General features: G+C 35.9%; 1 protein-coding gene across 2 annotated transcripts in view; it reads right to left on the bottom strand.

Moving 5' to 3' along the window:
- ARFGEF1 (ARF guanine nucleotide exchange factor 1) overlaps positions 1 to 22,279 on the bottom strand; it is an 84,611-nt gene that overhangs the window by 29,139 nt on the left and 33,193 nt on the right. The window contains exons 5-18 of one of the 2 annotated variants that reach the window (XM_021555587.3): positions 16,596 to 16,775; positions 15,712 to 15,985; positions 15,095 to 15,208; positions 14,290 to 14,453; positions 13,058 to 13,191; positions 10,101 to 10,335; positions 6,023 to 6,122; positions 5,764 to 5,903; positions 5,551 to 5,659; positions 4,396 to 4,597; positions 3,367 to 3,478; positions 1,976 to 2,181; positions 1,792 to 1,876; positions 1,101 to 1,272 (exon numbers count right to left, since the gene is read on the bottom strand). In XM_021555587.3, coding sequence (XP_021411262.2) covers positions 1,101 to 1,272; positions 1,792 to 1,876; positions 1,976 to 2,181; positions 3,367 to 3,478; positions 4,396 to 4,597; positions 5,551 to 5,659; positions 5,764 to 5,903; positions 6,023 to 6,122; positions 10,101 to 10,335; positions 13,058 to 13,191; positions 14,290 to 14,453; positions 15,095 to 15,208; positions 15,712 to 15,985; positions 16,596 to 16,775 — 2,227 coding nt within the window. The remainder of the gene's footprint in view (positions 1 to 1,100; positions 1,273 to 1,791; positions 1,877 to 1,975; positions 2,182 to 3,366; positions 3,479 to 4,395; positions 4,598 to 5,550; positions 5,660 to 5,763; positions 5,904 to 6,022; positions 6,123 to 10,100; positions 10,336 to 13,057; positions 13,192 to 14,289; positions 14,454 to 15,094; positions 15,209 to 15,711; positions 15,986 to 16,595; positions 16,776 to 22,279) is intronic. The other variant, XM_021555588.3, reaches the window with a different exon arrangement.

The following is a 22,279-nucleotide window of genomic DNA, read 5'->3' as shown; positions in this document are numbered from 1 at the left end:
TCTTTAGGAATATAATAATTTTACATTTTGCATTAAATACAATATTCAGATGCATTTTTCTATTATCTTTACTTTCTGAAATTATCACACAAACCTTTTCACATTTCTTTTACAATATAGATAAATTTTAACTTAAGACAAACTTGTATTTTAAATGCAAACTATTTTTAAAACTTTACAGAATTTTAAGATTTGAACAACAGAGATTTCTTCTCCATCACCTCAACTGACAGAATAAATATCACACCCACTAAGGTAAATTCAAAATGAAGAGATATTTCATAGGCATCCATCAGCATCAGTGTAAGAACTACATTAAACCTTTTCATTTCCATAACAGAACCCCCATCTCATGAAGATAGTGAAATCCAAGTAGCGTGTAATAATTATCTTTTTAAAAATGACAATAAAATATTATGTTAAGTGAATGAATATTGAAAACAAGTGTATTTTTTTTTTTTTTCAGATGCACATTTCCTGCAATCAATCTGTTCATAAGGCTAATCTAGGACTTAAATCATACAAATATGTTGGGAAAAAGTTAAATCTCTCTTAATGTTCTCTGTAGAAAAACTAGAATGAGTAACATCTCAATCTTCACATTGTGCGAAACACAAAAAGTTCTTCTGTTATCTGAGCAAGAAAAAGATAATTAATAAAGTGCACGAATTAGGGCCCTAAGAATCAAATATTGCAAAATATTTGAAGACAATTTGGTTATTTCAGGAAATCACAAGTTACTTAAGATAAAGAAGACAGACAAAGTGTGTTCTGCTCTGTACCTATTGGCAACCATGTGACTTCACAGAGTCCCCCAATTTCCCTGTGCTGCTGCTCAACAGCAAAACCTGCCTCCATGGTCATTGCACTGATTGCCAGGAATTCATATGCAAAGGGAAGTGAAAATAAGCAGTTGTATTTAATGAGATTTGAGGTTAGCATCACACATTTCTGTTAAAAAGAAATGGGTATGAAATTAGAGGCTAGGACTCTGAGTTAAGTGAATGGTGTTTGCTTCACTCAACTCCTGTTTTAAAAAGGAGAACTTCATGAAACTGAAGATCCAACCCTTGAAGAAAGCTAGCAATGTCACTACTTACTTTGTTTACTGGATTTTGTGGGTATTGTTAATTCTTTTGTTTCTTTCATTGAAATCTTCTTTCCAGCTATTTCATTATAGATAGCCGACAAATATTCTTCAGGGAGATCTTTACTGTCATTGATACCTCTATTCATTTTAATATACTGTTCTTTTGTCATTTTATTCTTAACCTGAAATGCAGAAAGTAGGTGTAAATATCAACAAATGAGGCAAGCTTATAAATTACAATGTTCCCTATAAAACTGCCCAGCCCATTAGAAGTTACCATCAAGGATAAACCAATTGATTCAGAAGATATTTTAGGTTATTCAACATGTTGAAGACTACACTGTCAAATCTATAATATACCACAAAGCCATGAGTTCATTTCAACAGTCAACCATTCGGAAGGATCCACAGATCAAATGTACATCAAATTAGATGAACATGAAAAAAAAAAAGAAAAAAAATGCTTTTTCTTGTCATACAGACCAAGCTACCATGCAGAAAGGCCTAATCAAAAAAACTTCTAAACCTCAACACCCATGAAACATAATCCTGTTACTTAAAAGATGCACAAATTTACACTACCTTACTTCTTACACACATGCTGGTGTTATATTGGACATCAAGCTTTTACAACTACATTGTCACAAATCCTGGAAGTTACATGCCTATGAATTACACAGATATTTATTCCAGCAACATACCTGTGGACTGTGAAGATCTGTTGTCAACATGATAATTGAGTAAGCTAAAACATATGCAGTATCTGCACTAGCAAAAAGAGTTTGCCTGAAGGCAGAAAGAAGAGAAAGAAGAGCAAATTTAATTATTAGTATTTTTTACTAATTAATCAACTTTCCAAAGTTCTGAAGAAGTAGTATATCTTACCCTTGGTTACATTCTAAATATCTAGCAGCAAATTTCTCCATTAAGCGATCAATTTTTTGAGCTTCTCCTGGTAGACGAAATCCTTCTAGAAACATGCGCAAAGCTGAAACAAAATCCTTTCCCGAAAAGTCATGTTGGTCTACATATGCATACATGACTTCTTTGTTAAATTTATCATTGTCTCCCAGGAACTCCCCAACCTGAGTCTAAAATAAGAATAGAAAAGACAACCTAGTGTATTTATATTTGAAAAATAAGTAACGACAACAGTCAAATGTCATACAGAAAGAGGCGTGTATTGCATTTAACTGAGACATATTCCTGCTTCTCCTCTATTGTCTGAAGCAAAGTATTTTGGCCATATATTCCATCATAATGCTCTTACATGCTCACACGTATCTGCCTACATTCTTCCTTCTCTGCTTTTTCTCACATGCTATTTTTTTGTTAGAGGAATTCCACATGTGTACAAGACAAAGTTAGTATTACCAATGATTGTTCTCTGCTATAATTATGTTTGTAGTTAATAAACTTATTACAGGAATGAAAAGCTTACTAAACTCAACTTCCCCCCACCCCGCAGAGTACTGATCTCAAAACAGATGCAAAGGATGCTCAAATAAAAATAGCTGGTACTCAAAATACATAATGAGTTGATCACTGTCAACAAAATATAGTACAATGAGAAAGAGCATGCATTCAGATAAAGATGCCTGGATATGTAAACTGAGGTTAAAAATGTTTTAACGTCTGATTCTAAGCATTCATACTGAAATTTCTGACTTCAGCCACAGTTGCAAACACAGGCACCAGTGGGTGTGGCCTTTATGCATAATGGTGAGAACTCCTGTTTTAGAAAGTCAGGTTTCTCATGGCAATATTAATATAAGATATTCCCACCCAGATATTGCAGGACCCTTCCAAGTTGAGCAACAGCTGCTAGCTGTAAAAAAATCAATAAACTAATCTCAATTAACTACCTTTCCTCTGGGGGCAGAAAAAAGTGCTTTTAATGTTGCTGCACTACATTATTATTTTCACTATCCCTGAAGGACAGACACTTCTGGCAATTCCTTACTAAAGTATTTAGGATTTACGAAGTTGCTTCAAGCTATACTAGCAACTAAGTACAAGTTTTGAGTCAGCTCAAGTAGGTCAGTCTCTTGCTTTACACATTGCTGAACCACAGGATGCATAGAACACAGGGTAGAGCTCTACCACACCCTCCAACTCAAATTCCTTGACCTGAAAAATTTTAGAAGAGAGAGAAGTTTCCTTTTCTTCATTCCACAGTAATGTGTTACACATTCTAAACATTATCAGCTGATTTGTAATCAATATAAACACAACAGTAAAAGCACAGACAACCATCAGGAAAACATTTTCCTTACTGAATCTAATCTTTCCTCTTGATGCAAGAACTGAGCAATATCTTCAGGGGTAGTGCCAAGCATCCCTTGCTCTTGCAGGTACTGAATCCCCCTCTTTGGTTTCTTGTTGAATCTGTGCAATGAAGAGCAAGATGGAATGAAAGTTAATCCTTTTACCCATGCACAAAGCTGTACCAGCCTAAGTAAAGAAATCCAGAAACTTCAGAGAAGATGCTGAAAAATGTACATATTAAATATTTCTCCTTTACTGAACTGCACATTAGAAAGGAATGAGCCATTTCCATTTACTCTGGCACTCATGAAGAAAATAAATATTCCATAAAGACGGCAAAATCTTGAAAGAACAATTACGCTGTTGATTTTTATCTTAATCTGTATGAAACAACAAACCCATTAGTTGCCTGTAAAAATGGAAACACACAAAACATAGAACCAGGAAATGGAAAGAAACAGAAGCCCCAAAGGACTTAGGCATATATGTGCAGGGTCCCAGAATTGCATCACAGGAAACTTTCATTTTTGCATAAAACTGACCTCACTGAAGAGATTAAGGTGACAAATATAAAAATCACATGGAAGATTCACGTCAGACTGCACTGAGAAATTATACTATCCTCCAGTTCTAATTATGACAAGTTAATTAATCATAAGGACTAATCAGCATAAGCATACAGGCATTTTCACCAGTAAAATGTACATTAAAATGGGTCACATTCAAATGATCACGAGTTCAATGTTCTTTTTATCCAAATATAAAAACCTTATTTTTAGACAAGCAGGTCTGCAGAAAAAGAACAAACATTCAGAGTACTCATCTTCTAGCTGTGAGGAATTAGGTTAACACAAAACACTGTTGACAGGCTCCAAAGGGGACACCATTCAGCACTCTTTCACCAGAGGAAGTGCTGTTACATCCAGTTTTTTTCCTAACACAAGATGAGTATCTATGAGGAGAAGGAAGAAAAACCCAGGAATCTTCATAGCTCCAAAAGAATCCACCCTCCCATGGGGTGATAAAAGGGCACTCACAAGTCAATTCCTTGTTCTATTATTTCCTTTTGCTGTTTTAGGACTTCAAACTGCTCTGGGTTGTCAGTGCCAGACATCTGTGTGCTGTAACTGCCAATTCCCGATGAAGCAGTAGAATCCAAAGAATTTAAGCTTCCATATCTGTTAATTGTCTCAGGGTGTTTGATTTCACTGCTGTCCTGTTCTGTGGGTTTTTCTTGGCCTATAAATTGGAAAGGGTTACATATATCCAAAATACATACAGTGAAAAGAAACAAAAAAATCACATGTCAAATCCTCAATGCAGGCTTCTAAAACTCAGGGTTATCTTCAATTATGTATTTATTATATCTATATATTCTGCTTTTATTTTGGTTGGGAAAGTAAATAATTATTCAAAAGTCACTACAAAATATCAAGAGAATTCTTTCAGTTCATCATATACTAAAAGTCTTAAATTAAACTATAATTTCCGTCATTTGGGATAAAAACCCCAACACCTCAGAAAACCAAACTAGAGCTTTAATATTTTATTTTCAAATCCAGTGTCACTTTTAACTTGGAGCAACAATTCAAAGTTTTTGAAACACAGTGTCTAAAAGAATTTAGGCATGCCAAGGAGTTGGTGCTCTCAGTTCATGAAAATAGCCATGCTAAGCACTCCTAGAAAGTTTACTACTTCACCTATCAACTTTAAGTGCTTAATATGAAAATTCTGGCATAACCTTAGGTTGGATGAAAAGATTAAAACAAGTAATTATTTAGTGACTCCACGGCTTACAACATTCAAATTTGTACAGCTATAAAATGTGTAAGTAAATATTCAGTAAGTAAGTAAAAAATGCTCTTTATTCAGCTTACTTTAGCAGTTATTTAATCAATATGAAATTATATAAAAATCAGGGGAGCTTCAAAGAAAGTTTTGAGACATTTTTAAAATCAGAAATACAGAAAATAACAGGATTTAGACATTTTTCAGTCCAGTAGCGTTCTAGGAATTCATACAATTCGGAAAAGACAACTAAGCCAACTTGTTTAAATGACACCAAACTTATCAATATTTCTACCAAAGGAAAAACAGTCTGGACATTAACAGCATCAAAATACTGGAAAAACACACTGAAGTTCTGTAGCATCTCATTACTAAAGGCAGAAGAAACATATCATATGTCTTACCAAGGGTTGTCTGGGAATTGGGATTTACATATTGATCCTTACTCCACTCCACCATGCATTTCAAGATTGATACTAAGCATTCCAATCCTTTTTTCCTCAAACTTAATTCCTAAAAAAGATTTCATGAACAGTTAGTCAGTGGACTGGAGAGTTTAGTCACAACCTATCATGCCAAGAAACATGAAACTTCATAAAGTTTGGTGCAATTTTTACCTGGACATTGGACATGCCAAGTTCTTGGCTACCCCTTCCTTGAGCAATCTTTGATAAGTCATTAACCAGCCTTTCAAATATATTTGCTGCATTTAAATCACAATCATAGTTCACGTAGATGTCCACCACGCTCTGAGCATCTATAAATAAAGTGACATTGTCAACCTTGGAACAAAAACTAGGTAATTTAATGAAAGGCAATTACAGTTTTATTCTTTGAGATGAAAATCAAAATCTAGAACACAACAGTCCTTCATACCTGCACATATCCTTGTCAGCGTTTGTATAACCATCCACTTATGATCAAATGAGCTAGTAGAAGTTTCCAAGATATACAGGAAAATTTCTTTGAAGAAAACCTAAAAAATATTCCAGGAAATGGGAGAAAAAAAAATTTATTACAAAAGCAGTCACTAACTTTGATGGTCAAAATTCTGACATACTTCCTAAAGCAGCACTTTAGAAGTACAGGAAATCATGAAAAGACAAAAAGAGGAAAGGAAGAAATACAACTTACAATTGGTACATGCAAATTAGGAATTTGCACTATTTACTTATGTGCTTCTGCAGTGCTGCCCTGGTTTATTTTTTGAGCACTCAAAAGCAGAAGAATTTGGAATAATGTCAAATCCTGAAGGACAATTCAGCCTAAGAAGAAGCCTAAACTGCTGTTAAGAGGTCCTTTGGGATTTTGAAAGAAGAGGTATTACCTCATGACAAAAATACTTTATAAGATGATGACATTATGGTACAACTATAAGAAACAGCTACTTATGCAAATTTGAAGAATTGGACCTTGATTAGAAGAGAAACGTCTTGACACAAAAGAAACAATCCAGAGTATTAGATTATTACTAGAAGAAAGGTACTGGTCAGGCACAGCATGCAGCACCTCCATTAACAGGAAAGCTACTCTTCACTAGACTACAGGTAAGTTTGCCCTGAAAATATTTTATTACAGGTGCTGTTGTTTGGAACAGGAACTATTTTATCCCCTATCAATTAGTTCCTCACTAGACTCATCAGCACCACAGGCTAATTCAGCCAAGCTTGCTTAGCAGCTAAACTAAAGGTTCTTCTTGCTTCTTCCCTGCGCAGCAGCAATTGCTGTAACAGCACCTGAACTCAGAAGTGAACAGGGCATTACATCACTGTTTTGTACTTATGAGAGCTCAGCTCTTCACAGCCACCTGTGGATCCAAATCCACAACACACAGTTTTACTAGACAACTGCTGAGAGTCTCCAGCCAATCAACTTCTCCAATAGCATCACACGAATATCCAAATATATAGCTACCCTTGTTTTTAACATTGACTGTTCCTTCACAGCACAGAATTTTTAGAGATTTTCATGCTGTTAGCCAGGTAGAGAAACACATAAGGCTGTTTCCACTTTAAGTCATACATCTGGGGAAAAACAGCAACACTGATTTTTAGGCAACTTTGGTGGCAAGCTATTTCCTCAAGCAAAACATGCTAAAAATTATTACATTTTATTGATCTCTTTAGAGAAATAGAGACACACAGTACAATGTCAGCTATCTTAATAAGGAAGCCATCCCTATGAAACCTAAGGAGTATAACACATAACAATTCAAAGACTTGTATATGCTTAAACATACTTAAGAGTACTAGACTGATCTTAGCCACAGTTTTATGTAATCAGAGAAAGACAAAAATTTCATACATGTCATGTTGTGACTAACCTTCAGGTACACATTTGGTGTTTTCTGATTTTTTTACTCAAAGACACTAATTTTAAAAATTCTCTGGAACTAGAAAAAGTATTTATTTTCTGGTAGAAAATTTAAAAAATAAGTCACTGATGGAGCAGAGAAAAAGGTTTCAGGGACAGAAACTAAACCCAAATCTAAGCTAGAAGAGAAAATAGCTGGAAGCACTGCATACTATCAAGGCACTTCAGATCTCTATGCCTCTGAGACCAAGCTGTCTTCTTGCTTCTGGTGTCACCTTTGGAAAAGGATATCCTGGAATGAAGAACTTCTCAAAACCATAGTTATGGTTTACATTTCAACTACTTAAAAATGCTGTTTATCAGTATATAACTTATGGCAATTGACATCACAGAGTTGAGACTTTGTTCCTAATATACTGGAAAATTAAACCAGAAAATAGCTATTTATTATGTCTGGTCAACTGAAGTATGAGTTTTAAGGTATTCAGAGTTATGAAAGGGTGGTAATGGTAAACACAGCTAATTGACACCCCAACTCCTCTGATATCTAGGATTTGATTTGCTGCAAATATATTCATTAACCCATTCAGAATTACTGTTACAATACAACTAAGGTACAACTCAAACTATTTTACTGTCAGAGGGCAGTGTTACCTAAATATTTAAGTCAACAGGCCATGGGAGGGTCATTTTCAACAGAATCTGAAACTTTTCAAACATGCCAGAAAATTCTTACACAGATGAAAAAGGCAGCCTCAATCCCAAAATATATAGATTTTGCATATTGTAAATCAGAGCATATGGCTCTCCTTACAGCTTCAAGACACAAACTGCATGTGAAGTTATCTACATTTCTACCCACATCTTCAGAATAACCTTTAGGATCAGTAGCTGAAAGAAGAATTCTTAGCTCACAATCAGGAAAAAGAAAGAAGTTTCTAGAAACTGCTGTATCCTGTACTTTGTAATAGATGGGTACTTCAGCAGCATCAAGTTTTTGCATTTGCTATTCACAAGAAGGAACTGTAGCCCTGATATGTGGTGATGGTCCTTAGCATACTCTAGAACCTGCTACGTTAGTGCAGGGCATCGTATGTTTGCCTTGTATGTCTTCATTTTCTATTAGGAATTTGTGAAAGGCTGGCAGTGATGGAAACCTATCAAATTTCCATAAGGAAAGCTGACTGCAATGTGTTCACCACCCACATGCTAACTTGTAAACTCTCTGAACACAGCAAGTCCAACACGTTCTGGGAGGAGGCTGCGGGACTGAGAACGGCTCCACCCAGTCTGTCTGATGTGCCAAACCCTGCACACACACTACAGTCTTGCTGAGCACAGAGTTGCCCTTGAAGCTTTTTAAAATGCCTCACATTTTCAAAGCACATTCAATCATTTCTATCCAATCTATGCTCACCCATGTACTGTAAATTTGACTGTTTTTTCCCTACAGAAATATCAAACAACCTGGTAAATGATCACAACACAATTTTCTGACATGCTACTTTCAAAATGAGGTTTTTCCTCCAAAGCTGCCATAACACATCAACTTGTCCAATGACATTCACAGATGAAGTGAATTCCCTGAATTCAAGGTCTTTGTAACAGCAAGATTTATCAACATTTCTAAGCATCTTTTCATATACTTAAGCTCCACATGGATGGGGCAATCTGTCAGCTTCAGTATTCACACCTGAATCCCCAGACAAAAAATTACTAAAATAAACAGCAGGGACACAGAGCAGACAGTACTACTTTATTCACCACAGAATTAAGATCTTTAACACACTGGACACCACAAGAGGATATCCATGTGGTTGAACAGAGTTGTTCTGAGAAGCTGCTTGTACCTCATGCACAAAGAGCTGATCACAAGAACTTACCTTCCATATATAGAATTACAGAATATTCTGAGCTGGATGGGATCTGCAAGAATCATTGAGTCCAACTCTTAAGTGAATGGCCCATATGGGGATACATTTCCTTTGCCCTATGACTTAGAACTGACCCACTGAAAATTCACAATGCCTGCCAGGACTGAGAGCATTTATTGCAAAGAATATGGACTTTTATTTTGGTTGGGAAAATAGTCCATAGTCTAAGGAGTTAAATTTGTGTGCATACCTTTAGAGGAAATGAGATCTTATTCAAGACATATATTTACAGAGGCCCTGATAAGCAAAGGAAGTGGCTACAATAATGGAATAGCTGGAACTTCCCCAGGAAAAAAAAAAATCTGTTCAAGTGAGCTCAAAGAAAATCCACAATGCTCTTCATGACATTAGTTTTTATTCTAAAAATCTTTTGCAAAACCATATATTGCAAAGTCTTTTCCTGAGTGTATTCATTTTCTTAATTTATAATATGCAGTACTGGGCTAAGGTTTCTTAATCATAATATTGAACATTGGTTGAACTTAGCACAAACCTACTCATTTCTGAGTATTCAGCAACACTCTGCAATAGTACCATGCCACAACCAACAGAAAACTTCAAATTAAGGAGAATCTAGGAAGTCTTACACAAAAGCTGTGAGTCATAAATGAAAACAAATTTATTTAACCAACACCAAGCTACACAAATATAAACAAATGTTCACTTAACACCTCCCACACATTTAATTAGAAATTAATGTAACATACCTCAATCTGCATCTTTAGATGAGTCTTGAAGTTTGACAGGAGGGTAAGAAATATGGAAAGTGAAAGTTCAAAAACTTCTGGAACCGATGAGACTCCATTTTTTGACAGTGCAACACAGAGGTACTGCTTTATAGCATTAATGAACATCTCATTTGTCCTGAAGACTGGTCCTGCATTTTGCAGAATGGACAGAAGCAACTGCAATGAAAGAATCTTTGATCGCAGTTCATGAGATCTAGAACAAAACAGTGCAGCACATAAGCCCAGTGTAAGCCATAAAAAAAAATTCTCTTGAAAAGTCAGTACAAGCCACAATGATTTTGCAAGTTGAATGTTAATGAGCGAAACTCAAACTTGACACAACTAGTTGCAGAAAGGGTCATAAAAAGATATTGAGTCTTTTGTGTAACATTGTTCATTTTTTAACCAAGAATGCAGGGGAATACCTTTTCCAGAAAAGGAAAAATTACTGTTGAATGACTCTCTCTTCTGCCCCACAGAACAGCAGCAACAGGCAATGCTGCCCTTTCAGCCAGAGGATGAAGGACCATTCTTTCCTGTTAACAGAGCTTTGGAAGATCCCATTTAAAATCCAGCCCATTTACCAAACCCTGACTAGTAAATGGTGGAAATTCCTTCTCCTCCTCTATTTCCACCAGCATGGAAAGTTAGTTGAAGGACTATAAACATAATACTTTCTGCCAACACTGAAATCTCTTTTCTCAAATACAGCACTTATCAGTCACTATGCTCATCCCACTCTGAGAGCAGGTAAGACAGAAAAGATACCTATTTTAAGCATGGCAATCACCAAGTCAGCCAAGGGAAGTGCTGTCATGTGCTCTACAGTAACATTCTTACAGACTCATGTAAACTAGAATTCATGTCAGAAACAGTGCAACTATTTCTGCTCTACAAACACAACAAACAGCCAAAAACCCCTGAAATGATACATGAAAAAAGCATAAAGGAAATCTGCACCTATTAAAATCCAATGCAATAAATAACATTCCAGGTGCAAGAATTTAAATATGAGGAGAATTTCAGTCATAAATAAAATATTAAGTATTGCCTATTTCCAGCAAGTGCCAGCTCCCACCTGAAATCCTGGACATGCTGACCGTAACAATTTTATATGATATGTAAAGCCCACTTAACTTAGAACAGGTTTAAGGTAAAAACAAAAACCAGTAAGCAAACCTTTGAGTTATATTTCACCCCCATCTTATTTTATTCCAGGAAAAAAGGAAACAAAAACATTAACCAGGCTCCCAGAAAGGAAAATGCTGATCTTAAGTCCCAGACTTGTGATTTTAAGCTAAAGCTTCAAGTTCAGTTATCCAAAATCTAAAACTATTTTCATTACAGACTTCATAAAAAATTTCACTGAAAATAAGATTTTTGAAGAGGCAGAAAAGACTCTTGAAATGCCACAGATATCCCACACCTCTCCTTCCAATTACAGCATGTTTGTAATAGTTAATAAAAAGCCATCAATGCCTCAGAACCACTGATAAATCCTAGGCACTTTTCTAAATATGGGATATCTTCAGATGTATTTGCAGTGAATTCTGGTTGCCCTAAATGCCTTTTTCTCAAATTTGTTTTTGTATGAAGAGCTTCGTCAGATCTAGCATGAATTTCAAGGACTCCATGGATTCAGATGAGATTCTCCAAGTGCTTCAATAGCTACCACTGCTCTTGGAAGGGCTGTTAATCCACTAAAGCCTTTAATAAATGGACAGCTTTAGTCTCGGAGTACTAACTAAAACCACAGGATTTTCAGCTCATTTCCTGGAAGACAATTCTCAGAAATAGTGAGGAAAAACCCTCATGCCTCAGTTTTCATTCTCTAATATCCTGACTTTCCAAAGTACATTGATAGATAATTTAAAAAGGTTCCTAGATTAAATCTTCAAACCCTTTTGACTACATCGTATCTTTTCAACTTATTAAATCCATATCATTGATTTACCTAAACCATCTTAAGCTGTCTTAAAGTTACCTGTTTTAAAAGCTAGACTCGGAACAGTAAAGGTGATATTATTTTGAAGAATACCAGGCCTTTCACTGTCATTTGAAATCATACTACAGTTTCAATTTGGCCTTTTAACACTCCTTAGAACAAAAAAGCACTCCTCTTGAAAATTATTAGCAATTATTCCTACTGTGCAAATCAAATGTATATAAATTATATGCATATAAATCCAAGATCAGAAAGCAAATGTTTCTGCTGACACTCATATTTAATACTGGCACCCATCTATAGAGGGGACTCTATATTTGCTTTACAACTAACAATTCCATAAATGAAACTGAAGACATAGTATCTTCAGTCAGAAGAAATAGCCAAATAAAATCTTTGTTATCAAATATTTGTGTTTTGATTAAGTAGGCTGATGGAAGTGTCCAACTGGAACAAAAGAATGAAACACTTCATCATGAATTTATCATAACCAGTTATCAGCTCCAGGTGAGGAGTTTATATTAAGTAGAGCTGAGGATGTGTACTGGATACACAAATGTGCTGGTTTCAGCTGGTGTAGAGTTAATTTTCTTCCCAGTGGCCAGCACAGAGCTATGTTTTGGATGGAGAGCAATATGCAAGAGATAAAAGAAATTACAGGGCACAACCAGCAATGGTTACAAACCTAGAAATACCAAAAGCAGAGTAATGTGAATAAACCAGAAATACCCGATAATCTTCTATACAAACTCTTTTCAAATGCATTATAAACAGCGACCAGGAAAAACATGTTGTATTTATAAAAGGATAGGTGTTAAGAAACTTCTGAACAGGTATACAAAAGATGCATTAAAACATAAAAGTACTTTTCCAAAGTTTCTACGTTCTTTTCACCATACTGTTAGTTTCTTATTAACAGGACTCACAAAAATATTTATATTATTTATTTTTATTGTCAGATTAATTAGGAAAACTTTTAAATTCTACTTACTTTGGATCTGGTGGTCCATCTGACAGGGGCTTCATGGAGAGTTTACACAGTGACCTGAATACAAGGAAGGCATCCTTTTGTAAAATGTGGGAAAACTTAGCACCAGGGGTAGGTCCTGAAGAATTTCCAGATTCCTAAGGAAGTTAACATATTTCAGTATTCCATTTTTCATTAGCAGGGTGTGCAGGGAAATCCCCACCTCTGAGCAATAAAAAATTAATATATTATACAAATATAACCAAGACACTTTAGCTTTATGGTCTCAATATTAAAGAAAAACAACATTCTGCAGTCCAGCTCAAATAAAAGTCACTACTAAAAATGGCTGACTCAGTAAGAAGTCAGAATTAATTAAGCAGTGTCATGAAATTAGGTAGGTCAAGTTTAAGTAGGGTAATTTGCAGTGAATTGCTGCCAGGCAATTTCAGTAGATATCTGGTTTAAAAAGACCAAAACACCTGACTTTTTAAGTCTGAGCATGAACAGTTTCCTATCTGCTGCCAGATAGATACATTTGATAAAATGTCTATGGTAGAATAAACATCCCTATTACTAATTTCTTGCAATTCTGTATTATTGTTCCATACATAAGCAACATGTTTAATGTTAAGTCTTCTATTTGTATGGCCTACATGACTGTAACTTTTTGAATTTAAAATTATCATTCTCAAACCTAATTACTCAGTACACTCTGACAGCAAATATTCTTGGTCAGCTGACAAGTATATACATGTCTCATACAAGAGAGGGAGTGTATTTTCACATTTCTTTTCTTACTGAAAATCAAATCCTCTCAGACATGAAATTCTTGATCTAAAATCACTGCATTAAGATCATGCTATCAGCTTGAAATTTCTAATTATTGTTTGAAAAGAGCACACTGAAATTACACAGGCATGTGTACAATTTGCTATATGTTTCACTATTTATATTGAATACTAGTTTTACAGTTTTTCAGGAGCACTTCACAAAACATGGAACTGAGTTCTTTTGAACCGTAAGCCAATGGGACAACTAAAAACATGCTGGGACAAAAAAGACGTCACATGCAAAATTTATTCAGAAAAATTTCATTTAAGTAGTGCATTGAAGTAGAGTAACATGACTTAATTATTGAAATTCATCTCAGTAACCTATTTTATGGAATTATACTAATCACTCTGCCCAAGTGTTGGGCAACATTTAAAACATAGTACTTTTTTTCAGTATTTCCTAATTTTATCTGCCTGTACCTGAGTATCGTTGGAAGAGACAGATAATCTGTCATCGGGTAAAGATGGTGTATAAGCAACAGAAATTGGAGTCCCTGGAATTCCATTTGCCTGAATGTTTTCACTGTCACTGCCATCCTCTAACGATACAGTTGTGCCATCACCACCTGCAGTGCCTTCCACATCTATCAGAAAAGATGTAAAAATGATTAATGAATGGTATATGAGATTAAAAATTAAAAGGAGCTTTTAAAACATTTAAATACTAAAAAAATAATAAAGATGAGTTTAAGACAGAATTTACATGGCACTACAGAACTATAAAAATTGCAAATATTCTTAACTCCCAATAATGAAAAATTACAGTAAGAAATTTAATTCTAAGTTCACATTGTCAGGGTCACCCCTCTACCGAGTTTTCAAGAAGTATTGGTATGGGATATCACTCACTAGTCTGATAAACAATTTCCAACAAACTGAAAAGTACAGTGAGACACTGCCACTACAGAGAGGGACCCATTTCTGAAGAGTGTTCATATAGAAACAAATTAAAATAATCATTAAAAAACAAAACCAGAAAACCACCAAGAATTTGCATTTTAAAAGAAGTCTACAATATAGAATGTAAATCAATGTATGAAATCCTGTCCATTTTACTGTTAAATAATGCACTGCTAAAGTCTGACAGCACAACTGCCTTCTTCAGCATGTAAGTCATATTTAAATGATAGTAATTTTAGTTAAGTATCTGATAGTAGTAGAATAATTCTTAAGGTCGAGAACCAGACTGCAGTCACTATTGACTAGACAGATATTAATATAATACCTCCAACTACTATGTTCACCATTTCCTGCACAATACTTTCTACAATTTCTTGTGCCTTCTCTTCACAGTCATTGCTTTCACCATCGTATGTTCCTCCATCAGCTTTAGAAAGATCTTTATAAATAAAAACAAACACAAACAGGTATTCATGAGAAACTCCAAAATTAAGAAGGCATGTTGCTTGCACTTAATATTTCAGAATAAATGTTTGGATGGTTCAAAAATAGGTATTTGGAGGATGCAAGAATTCCAGTAGTTAATCTGTAAACGGCAATTAATATACAGGCCTGTGCCAACAAAAAACGTCCATTTTGTATCTTCACATACATTAAAACACAGAATACTTGTGGGTTTTGAGATGTTGTTCTCAAAAACTTTCACAATATTACACAAATGCAAAAAAAGAATTTTTGCTACAGACTCCCACAGAATGCAGGACTTAAGTATGCTCTTGAGGGACAGTGATAAGAAGGACAAAAAGGCATTTTGCATTACTCAATTACTTGAAAACCTATGCCTTACTCCAGATTTGGGACAGAGAAAAAAGACAATCCTCAAGCCTTTCTTTTCAGAGACCCTTTCCCTCCCTCCATGAAACAGAAATACACACTGATTACTTTCTGCTGCTGTGGCTTGGTCAGCTTCTGTCTGTTCATTTTCAGCACTAGAAATGTCAGATCCATTTTCTGCTTCAATATCTTCTTGAAGGTTCTTGTCCACATCGTTTGTGCTGTGGTCAAGCTCTCTCTCATGGTCTTTGGACAGCTGATCAGCCTGTGCTGGAATATGTCTCAACTGAGGTGATTCAGGCTCATGATGGCTTACTGGAGACTGCTGGAGATGGTGCTGCTGTCTGTGTCTTTCCTTTTCCATCTGTTTGGCTTCCTGAAGCTATAAAAGCATTGCAAACACACAAAAAGTTCACTATCAAAATAAAACAATAAGATACATTATTTCATAAAGATCACATCTCTATTGTCTCTGCTTACACATTAGCAGTTTATGAAAATGCATCTTTGTTTAATCATAAACAAGTTCAGTATGATGAGATAATCCATTGCAAGAGGGCTGCTTCCCAACTATGCACATAATTCACTATCAAAGAAGAGATGAAGGGATGACTACACTACATAAACCATAGATCCAGGAGTTGTCTGTCTTCTCTCTAAGGAAGCTTAGGTAGTAGATGTGACAATAAACAAGAAGTGTTTGGAAAAACATCACAGCAAACTATTTTTTTGTGTTTTGTGTGGTACGTTGTTCTGGAATTCCCAGAAAAAGAAGAATTTCTGTGACTTCTGTATACCACCCCCACCCCCAAACTCCGTATTTTCCACATACTTCAGAGTGCAAAACACAAGAAGAAAAATATCAGATACCAGATTTTTTTTTTTCCCCCGAAGTACCCAAGTTAGAAAAGCTAAAAAGCCTTAATAATGATGAAATTAATGTCTCAAGCTGGTTTGCTTTCAAGAGGTAGTTGCCATATAAAGATACTCACTGCTTGATTTTCCATACGTGCAAAAATGACATTCAGCATTTGTGTTAGAGTTGCCTTGGCTGTAGTTTGATTTATAAGATTTTTGCTTGCTAGGTAGATATTGTAACAGGTTCTTACAGCTTGTAGTACCGTTCCTTCGTGGATTTCTATGTGTTGAGATGTTACTGCAGTGAGCAAAGCCTAAATAAACACACATTTACCAGTCAAAACATTTACCAGTCAAAAAGTCTGCAAATGAATAAATACCAAAACTGGACTGCTTCTAAAATTTATCTAAACACATATTTTGAACTTCAATTTAATTATGTTTTCCCACATACTCCTGTAACTATATTGGAAAACCATACCAGTTATATTAAACGGATTGTTTTTCATCAATATATCTAAGAATCATATGTTTCATAGCATGTAACAGCAAGTAGTAACTAAAGAAACCATCAGAGAGGTAGCTAATAGAAGTCATCCTCGCATTTTCTAGACACAAAACTGGCACAGACTACCCATTAAAGCCTGGAACGGAAACCAATGGGTCCAAAAGTTGTTGTAGAAATAAATGTAAATGTGATGAACAAAGACTGAATATGAGGTTAGACAGCGATACTAAGACTACTGCCCTTTGTAACAGCTTTTTCTGGAAGATGCTAGAAAATTGTGTTGGCCCCTGTGTAGAAATATGCTTATTTCTTCCTGTTCCTAGTAATATCTGCCTCTCTTTAAATAAATGAAACCACATAAGCCTGTGAAAGATCAGATAACACAGAAGTAAGGAACAAATTAGCTTTATGTGAGGCAGAGTCAGGCTTGATAAAAGGGTAGAAATAGAGGCAGATAAAACCTGAGGACAGGGTTTGAAAACATTGTCAGAGATGTGTGCAGGAGAGTGGAAAGAAAGGGAGAGAGAGCCTAGTTTGCAACAGTTTGTATTCATCACTGTAATCTAGTAGAAGGAATGAGTGAATTTGAGCATTAAAAACTTTGACAGTTACCATTTAATGGCATGTTTAGGGTAATAAAGAAGGAACTGGAAGCACTGGAAAGCTCCTATTTTAAAAAAAATTTATCACAGTTGAAGAATTTCAAGTGTTGAGTAATTTACTCATCAAACCACACCTCATATGTCTTACTGACATTGTCAGAACTTCTATACACACGAGGCACCAAGAAATGGAGAAATAATACCCATCACTCAAATCCCTTAAAAAGGGATTCAAGTCACTCTTGAAAACAAGCCGAACAAGTGGAGCCCAGGCATAAACAACTATTTTTTCCAAACCACTATTTTCTGGACCCAACACAGTACATATTTAGATTTAGTTAATATTTCTTTCACTCAGTTACAAATTATACCACTGACACATGTACACACACATATTTAATACATCGGTTTAAGAACCACCTAAAACTTTTTTCATTTGGAAGACAAGGTCTCTTGCAGCCTAGAAGTCAGCACACTAATGAAAGGTGCAGTGGCATCCAGCCTCCATCTCTGGTTCTGATGATGTCATTCATAAAGTTACTCCTTTGTGTCACCTTCTTTCTTCTTCTTAAATTTGGATGAGTAAGAAACTGCCATTTGAAAATTCAATTTTAACTTCCATCTCAGTTCAGGGAAATCCTATGATATTTTTCACCCAACTTTTAATAATAAAAAGTAGAGCCAGCTAGTACAGAAAGGTGACAAGCCTACAGATAGATTATGTGCTTTTTTATTTTAATTGGCTTAACAACTTGAATTTCCCAAGTTTTTTTCAGTATGCTTCTTATGAATAGTAGAGCTTGGCTCTTTTCACACTACCTGATTAGAGGTGTGGAGGCAAAGAAACACTTCAAACACACACTGAGACATACCTCCTTAATATATTAATCCAAGTTCACTGAACAATATTTTCTGTGTAGCCTAAGGAATCGGTCTTTCTACAGGGCATCTCCCTGCAGATATCAAATATACAAGAGCTGACAGAGCTCTTGATAGTCACTTTGGGTTTCTTTCCTTCCCAGGCACTAGATACAAATCTTAATGATTACCATACACATTTGCAAACTGATAAGCATTTTTAGCTTTGATCTTTTGCTAATATCTTCCATCTTCCTTACAATTTAGAGTCATCCTCAGGCTATTAGTTATTCTAACTTCACATCTCTGTCCCATTTCTCTTCTGCTATTATGCCAATCTAGTAGAAATATGAGAACAAACAGAAGACAAACTATTTTACAATTACTTTCTGAACATCCTTCCCTCTTGACAGTTTCCACTTAGGGCTCAATTTGATGACATGTCCTAGACAACATCATCTGATTCTCTATCATAGAAGAGTATATCATTATCACAATGGCATGACAGCTAACCCTGAGAAACCACATGTTATGATCAGGAGTGGCAGTACTGCTCCTCTGAAACCCTTGTGAACTCACCTGTTAGAAAAATAAACCCTTTCTCATTTTCTGCATGTTACTCCCCCTTAGTCTGTGACCAAACAACTACTATGTCTATCACAAGGAAGAATAGAGGGGTCACAGATGAGTAGTGAACAATCACTTCAGGCCCCAGTGAACCAGGATTACTCAAAATCTGAAACTGCTACACATATCCTTGAGAGATGGAGTAACAAAAGCTCTGCCTTCCTCCCAGCAACATTCTTTACTCTTTTACTCTTACTTTGCAAACGGTACAGAGCATGAAACCACCTGTGTTACTTTAAAAGCAACTCATCAATACAAGTAAAAATCATAGAAAACAAAGGCACTCTCAGGTGGTTCTCTGGTGTTGAGTTCTGGTGGTTTTTTTTTTGTTTTGTTTGGGTTTTTTTGTTTGTTTGTTTGTTTGTTTTTGGTTTTTTTTTTTTTTTAAGTGATTTCTGTAATTGCAGAGTATTAAATGCTTGCTAGGACAAGCATTAGGTAAGGCAAAAGTCTGGGAGCATGAGGTAAGGCAAAAGTCTGGGACAGAATAACAGCTCTCTGCAGAGGTCAGAACAGCAAGCTACTCCTATGGAGTCACAGCATTATTTTGCTCTTTTCTACCATAGGAAATTTTGGTGCTCAAAGCTTTGTGCAATTGAGTTCCCACTCCTTCCGGTGACACTTAGCTCATCCACAGTATCCTCACTGTGAGCTAATAAATAAAGAATAAATAAATAAATAAATAAAAAAGCCTGCTTTATTTACTTTTCCCCTTTACTGCTCTTTAGAAACAGAAGGAAACCTTTGTGAAAGGTTAGCACTACCTCATTCTCCATCAGGTCCTTACAGAAGCTCTCTCTGTCACAAAGCCTGCAAAAACTACCAACAGCCAAACAAGTCTTCCTTGTCCTGAAACTACTGGCTACCATCCTGATTCTGAGTTTGTTTCCTTATGCTTTCCCTCCAGTATATTTCCTTCATATTTATTGTTCTGTGTTTGGGAAAAGCCCTACAGTTCTGTGCTGCCACCCACTTACTATAAATAAAGCTTATTCGTTTTTATAAACAACCATTGGATGTCTTTGGGAAAGGACAGGATAACTTCCTGAGTTACAGATTATCATACCTTTGTGTGACACCCACAGTATTTTTTCTTTTAGCCTGAAGCACATTTGCCAAGTGAGTTTTCTATTATTTAAAGCAAATGCATTAAAACAGTTCAGGAATGTGAAGCAAAATGAATGTAATTTTAGAAGTAAACTAAATTAACATAATTCTCTACTAAAAAATCCAGCATCCATCTATAACTAAACTTTTTATTCCTCTCACACTGAATATTTTTTAAGAACAGCAAAGTTACAACAAAATAATGTGACTACAACCAGGGTAGAAATTTCCAGGGGTCAATATTTTCTTCCTCTCAGCCAACTCTGATCATCTTATCTTCGGAAGATTTATGACACAGTACATCTGTCATCTGATCAGCACGGGCTTACTTGGTCTTAATTTCGTAATTCAGTTGCCTGGAAACTCCCGAATACTTGGAACAGCACATAAAACAGAAGAGCCCTAGCTCCTCTCTCTAGTGTGAATTAGCTACTAGAACCACATAATTCTGTTTCATTTGAGAGGGTTTACAGAGTTATTTTCAATAATAATTTTTTTAAGTTAACTTGAAGTCCAAACATTTACTTATCACAAAATAATGTGCTAGTATGTATGGACTGACTTTGAAAAACAGAGGAAACGGAACTCCTTAAAACACAAAACAACAAATACATCAAATAACCTTCACAGATAAATAATTTTTGAGTTTAAGTGACACTAAAAAAAGTCACTAAACATTCAACTTTTCAGACTACAGCTATCAAGTACACACAAAACATTAATAAGTTAAGCTCTAAAAGTACCTAGATAATAGCATATACCTTCCATACGTCAAACCAAGGAAAGAAAACACATGAGTGTGAACAGCTGGTATCATGTTCAATCCTGCCTCATCCCTATTCCTTCTTTACAGATTAAAGGGAAAAAATTTGCCACAGTTTTAGTTCTTCAGACAACAAAAGGCCAGAAGAAATGTAAACAGAACTTCAAGTAAGACCTCTGCAACTGTCAGTGCAAGTCTGCATTCACACACCACAAATGCCACAGCAGCTGTATGAAAGCAAGCCTGGAGGCAGAAAGACTCAATCAAGGGATGTTATTTCACACAATTTGAATAAACCACTTTTAATTGCATCAGCAGTCTAATTACTTGCATTGTTTCTGCCACAACAATCTCCACCACAAAAACTACACAAGAAAGCTGCATGGCTTCACATCAGAATGACACCAAATCAAACTAAACTACAAGGGAAAGGAAGGAAAAAGCCATTTTCCCAGTCTGGTTCATCACAGAATCTGCAGATTAAGAACAAGGGCATTACAGAAAAGAACATGCAAGTGATAGCAGCAGAAAAGTTAAACTGGCCTCCATCAGAACTATTGCAGGACATGACTAAAACTTTGATAGCTAAAACAAAAAGACAAAATATACTGCTCTGTGTCAGCAAGATTATTTCCTTGGTAGTCAGCAGAAAAGTCTTTTCAGAATGTCTAAGTGGCTCTGGTAGTTGGGAACTGGCTTAAAATTACCCCACCCCTGGAAAGCCACCCAGTAACTAGGAAATCTGCCTTGCATGTTAACTCTTGCCCCATGACAGCTTACAGACCCCAGAAGGAGGGCAGAATGCTATGCAAGGGCCACCCATTCTGCATGCAAAACCAAGACAATCCCCCAGAGAGGAAGGTGTCCATATGATCAAAGTTCCCAGCTTTCACTGTGGTGTTGGTGAAGCAGCTGCCCTGTGGGAGTGCTGCTTATGTTGCGGGTAACAGCCTGGGAACACCAGCACAAAAAAGCAGGAGATCTAGGTCTCTCTGCCTTCCATCTCCCTGATGGAATTAAGATTCTTCAGACAACATACTCATCACCAGAACCATAGAAGAGTCTAAGATCATCCTTCAAGTCATACTGGAGAAGCAGGGTCCACATTTATTCCATCCAATTCATCTCAGAACTGAAGAGTTAGGAGGCCTAAGAGAGTATGACTGACTTAGAAGTTTCATTATTCTTCCAAAGTCAAACGTTCTGGTCTTTGCTAAGGCTATTTAAAATTTTCAAGCTTTTTATAGTGTTCAGTGTATTGGACAAAGATGGAGTCAAAGTCAAAAGTCAAGTGAAAGTCGAAGTCAAAACTCTCCACTTTCCCAGTTACTCTAACATGGCAATTAGCTACAT

This window comes from Lonchura striata, chromosome 1 (genome assembly GCF_046129695.1).
Source record: "Lonchura striata isolate bLonStr1 chromosome 1, bLonStr1.mat, whole genome shotgun sequence".
Classification (NCBI taxonomy): domain Eukaryota; kingdom Metazoa; phylum Chordata; class Aves; order Passeriformes; family Estrildidae; genus Lonchura; species Lonchura striata.
This window is presented reverse-complemented; position numbering and strand designations above follow the sequence as displayed.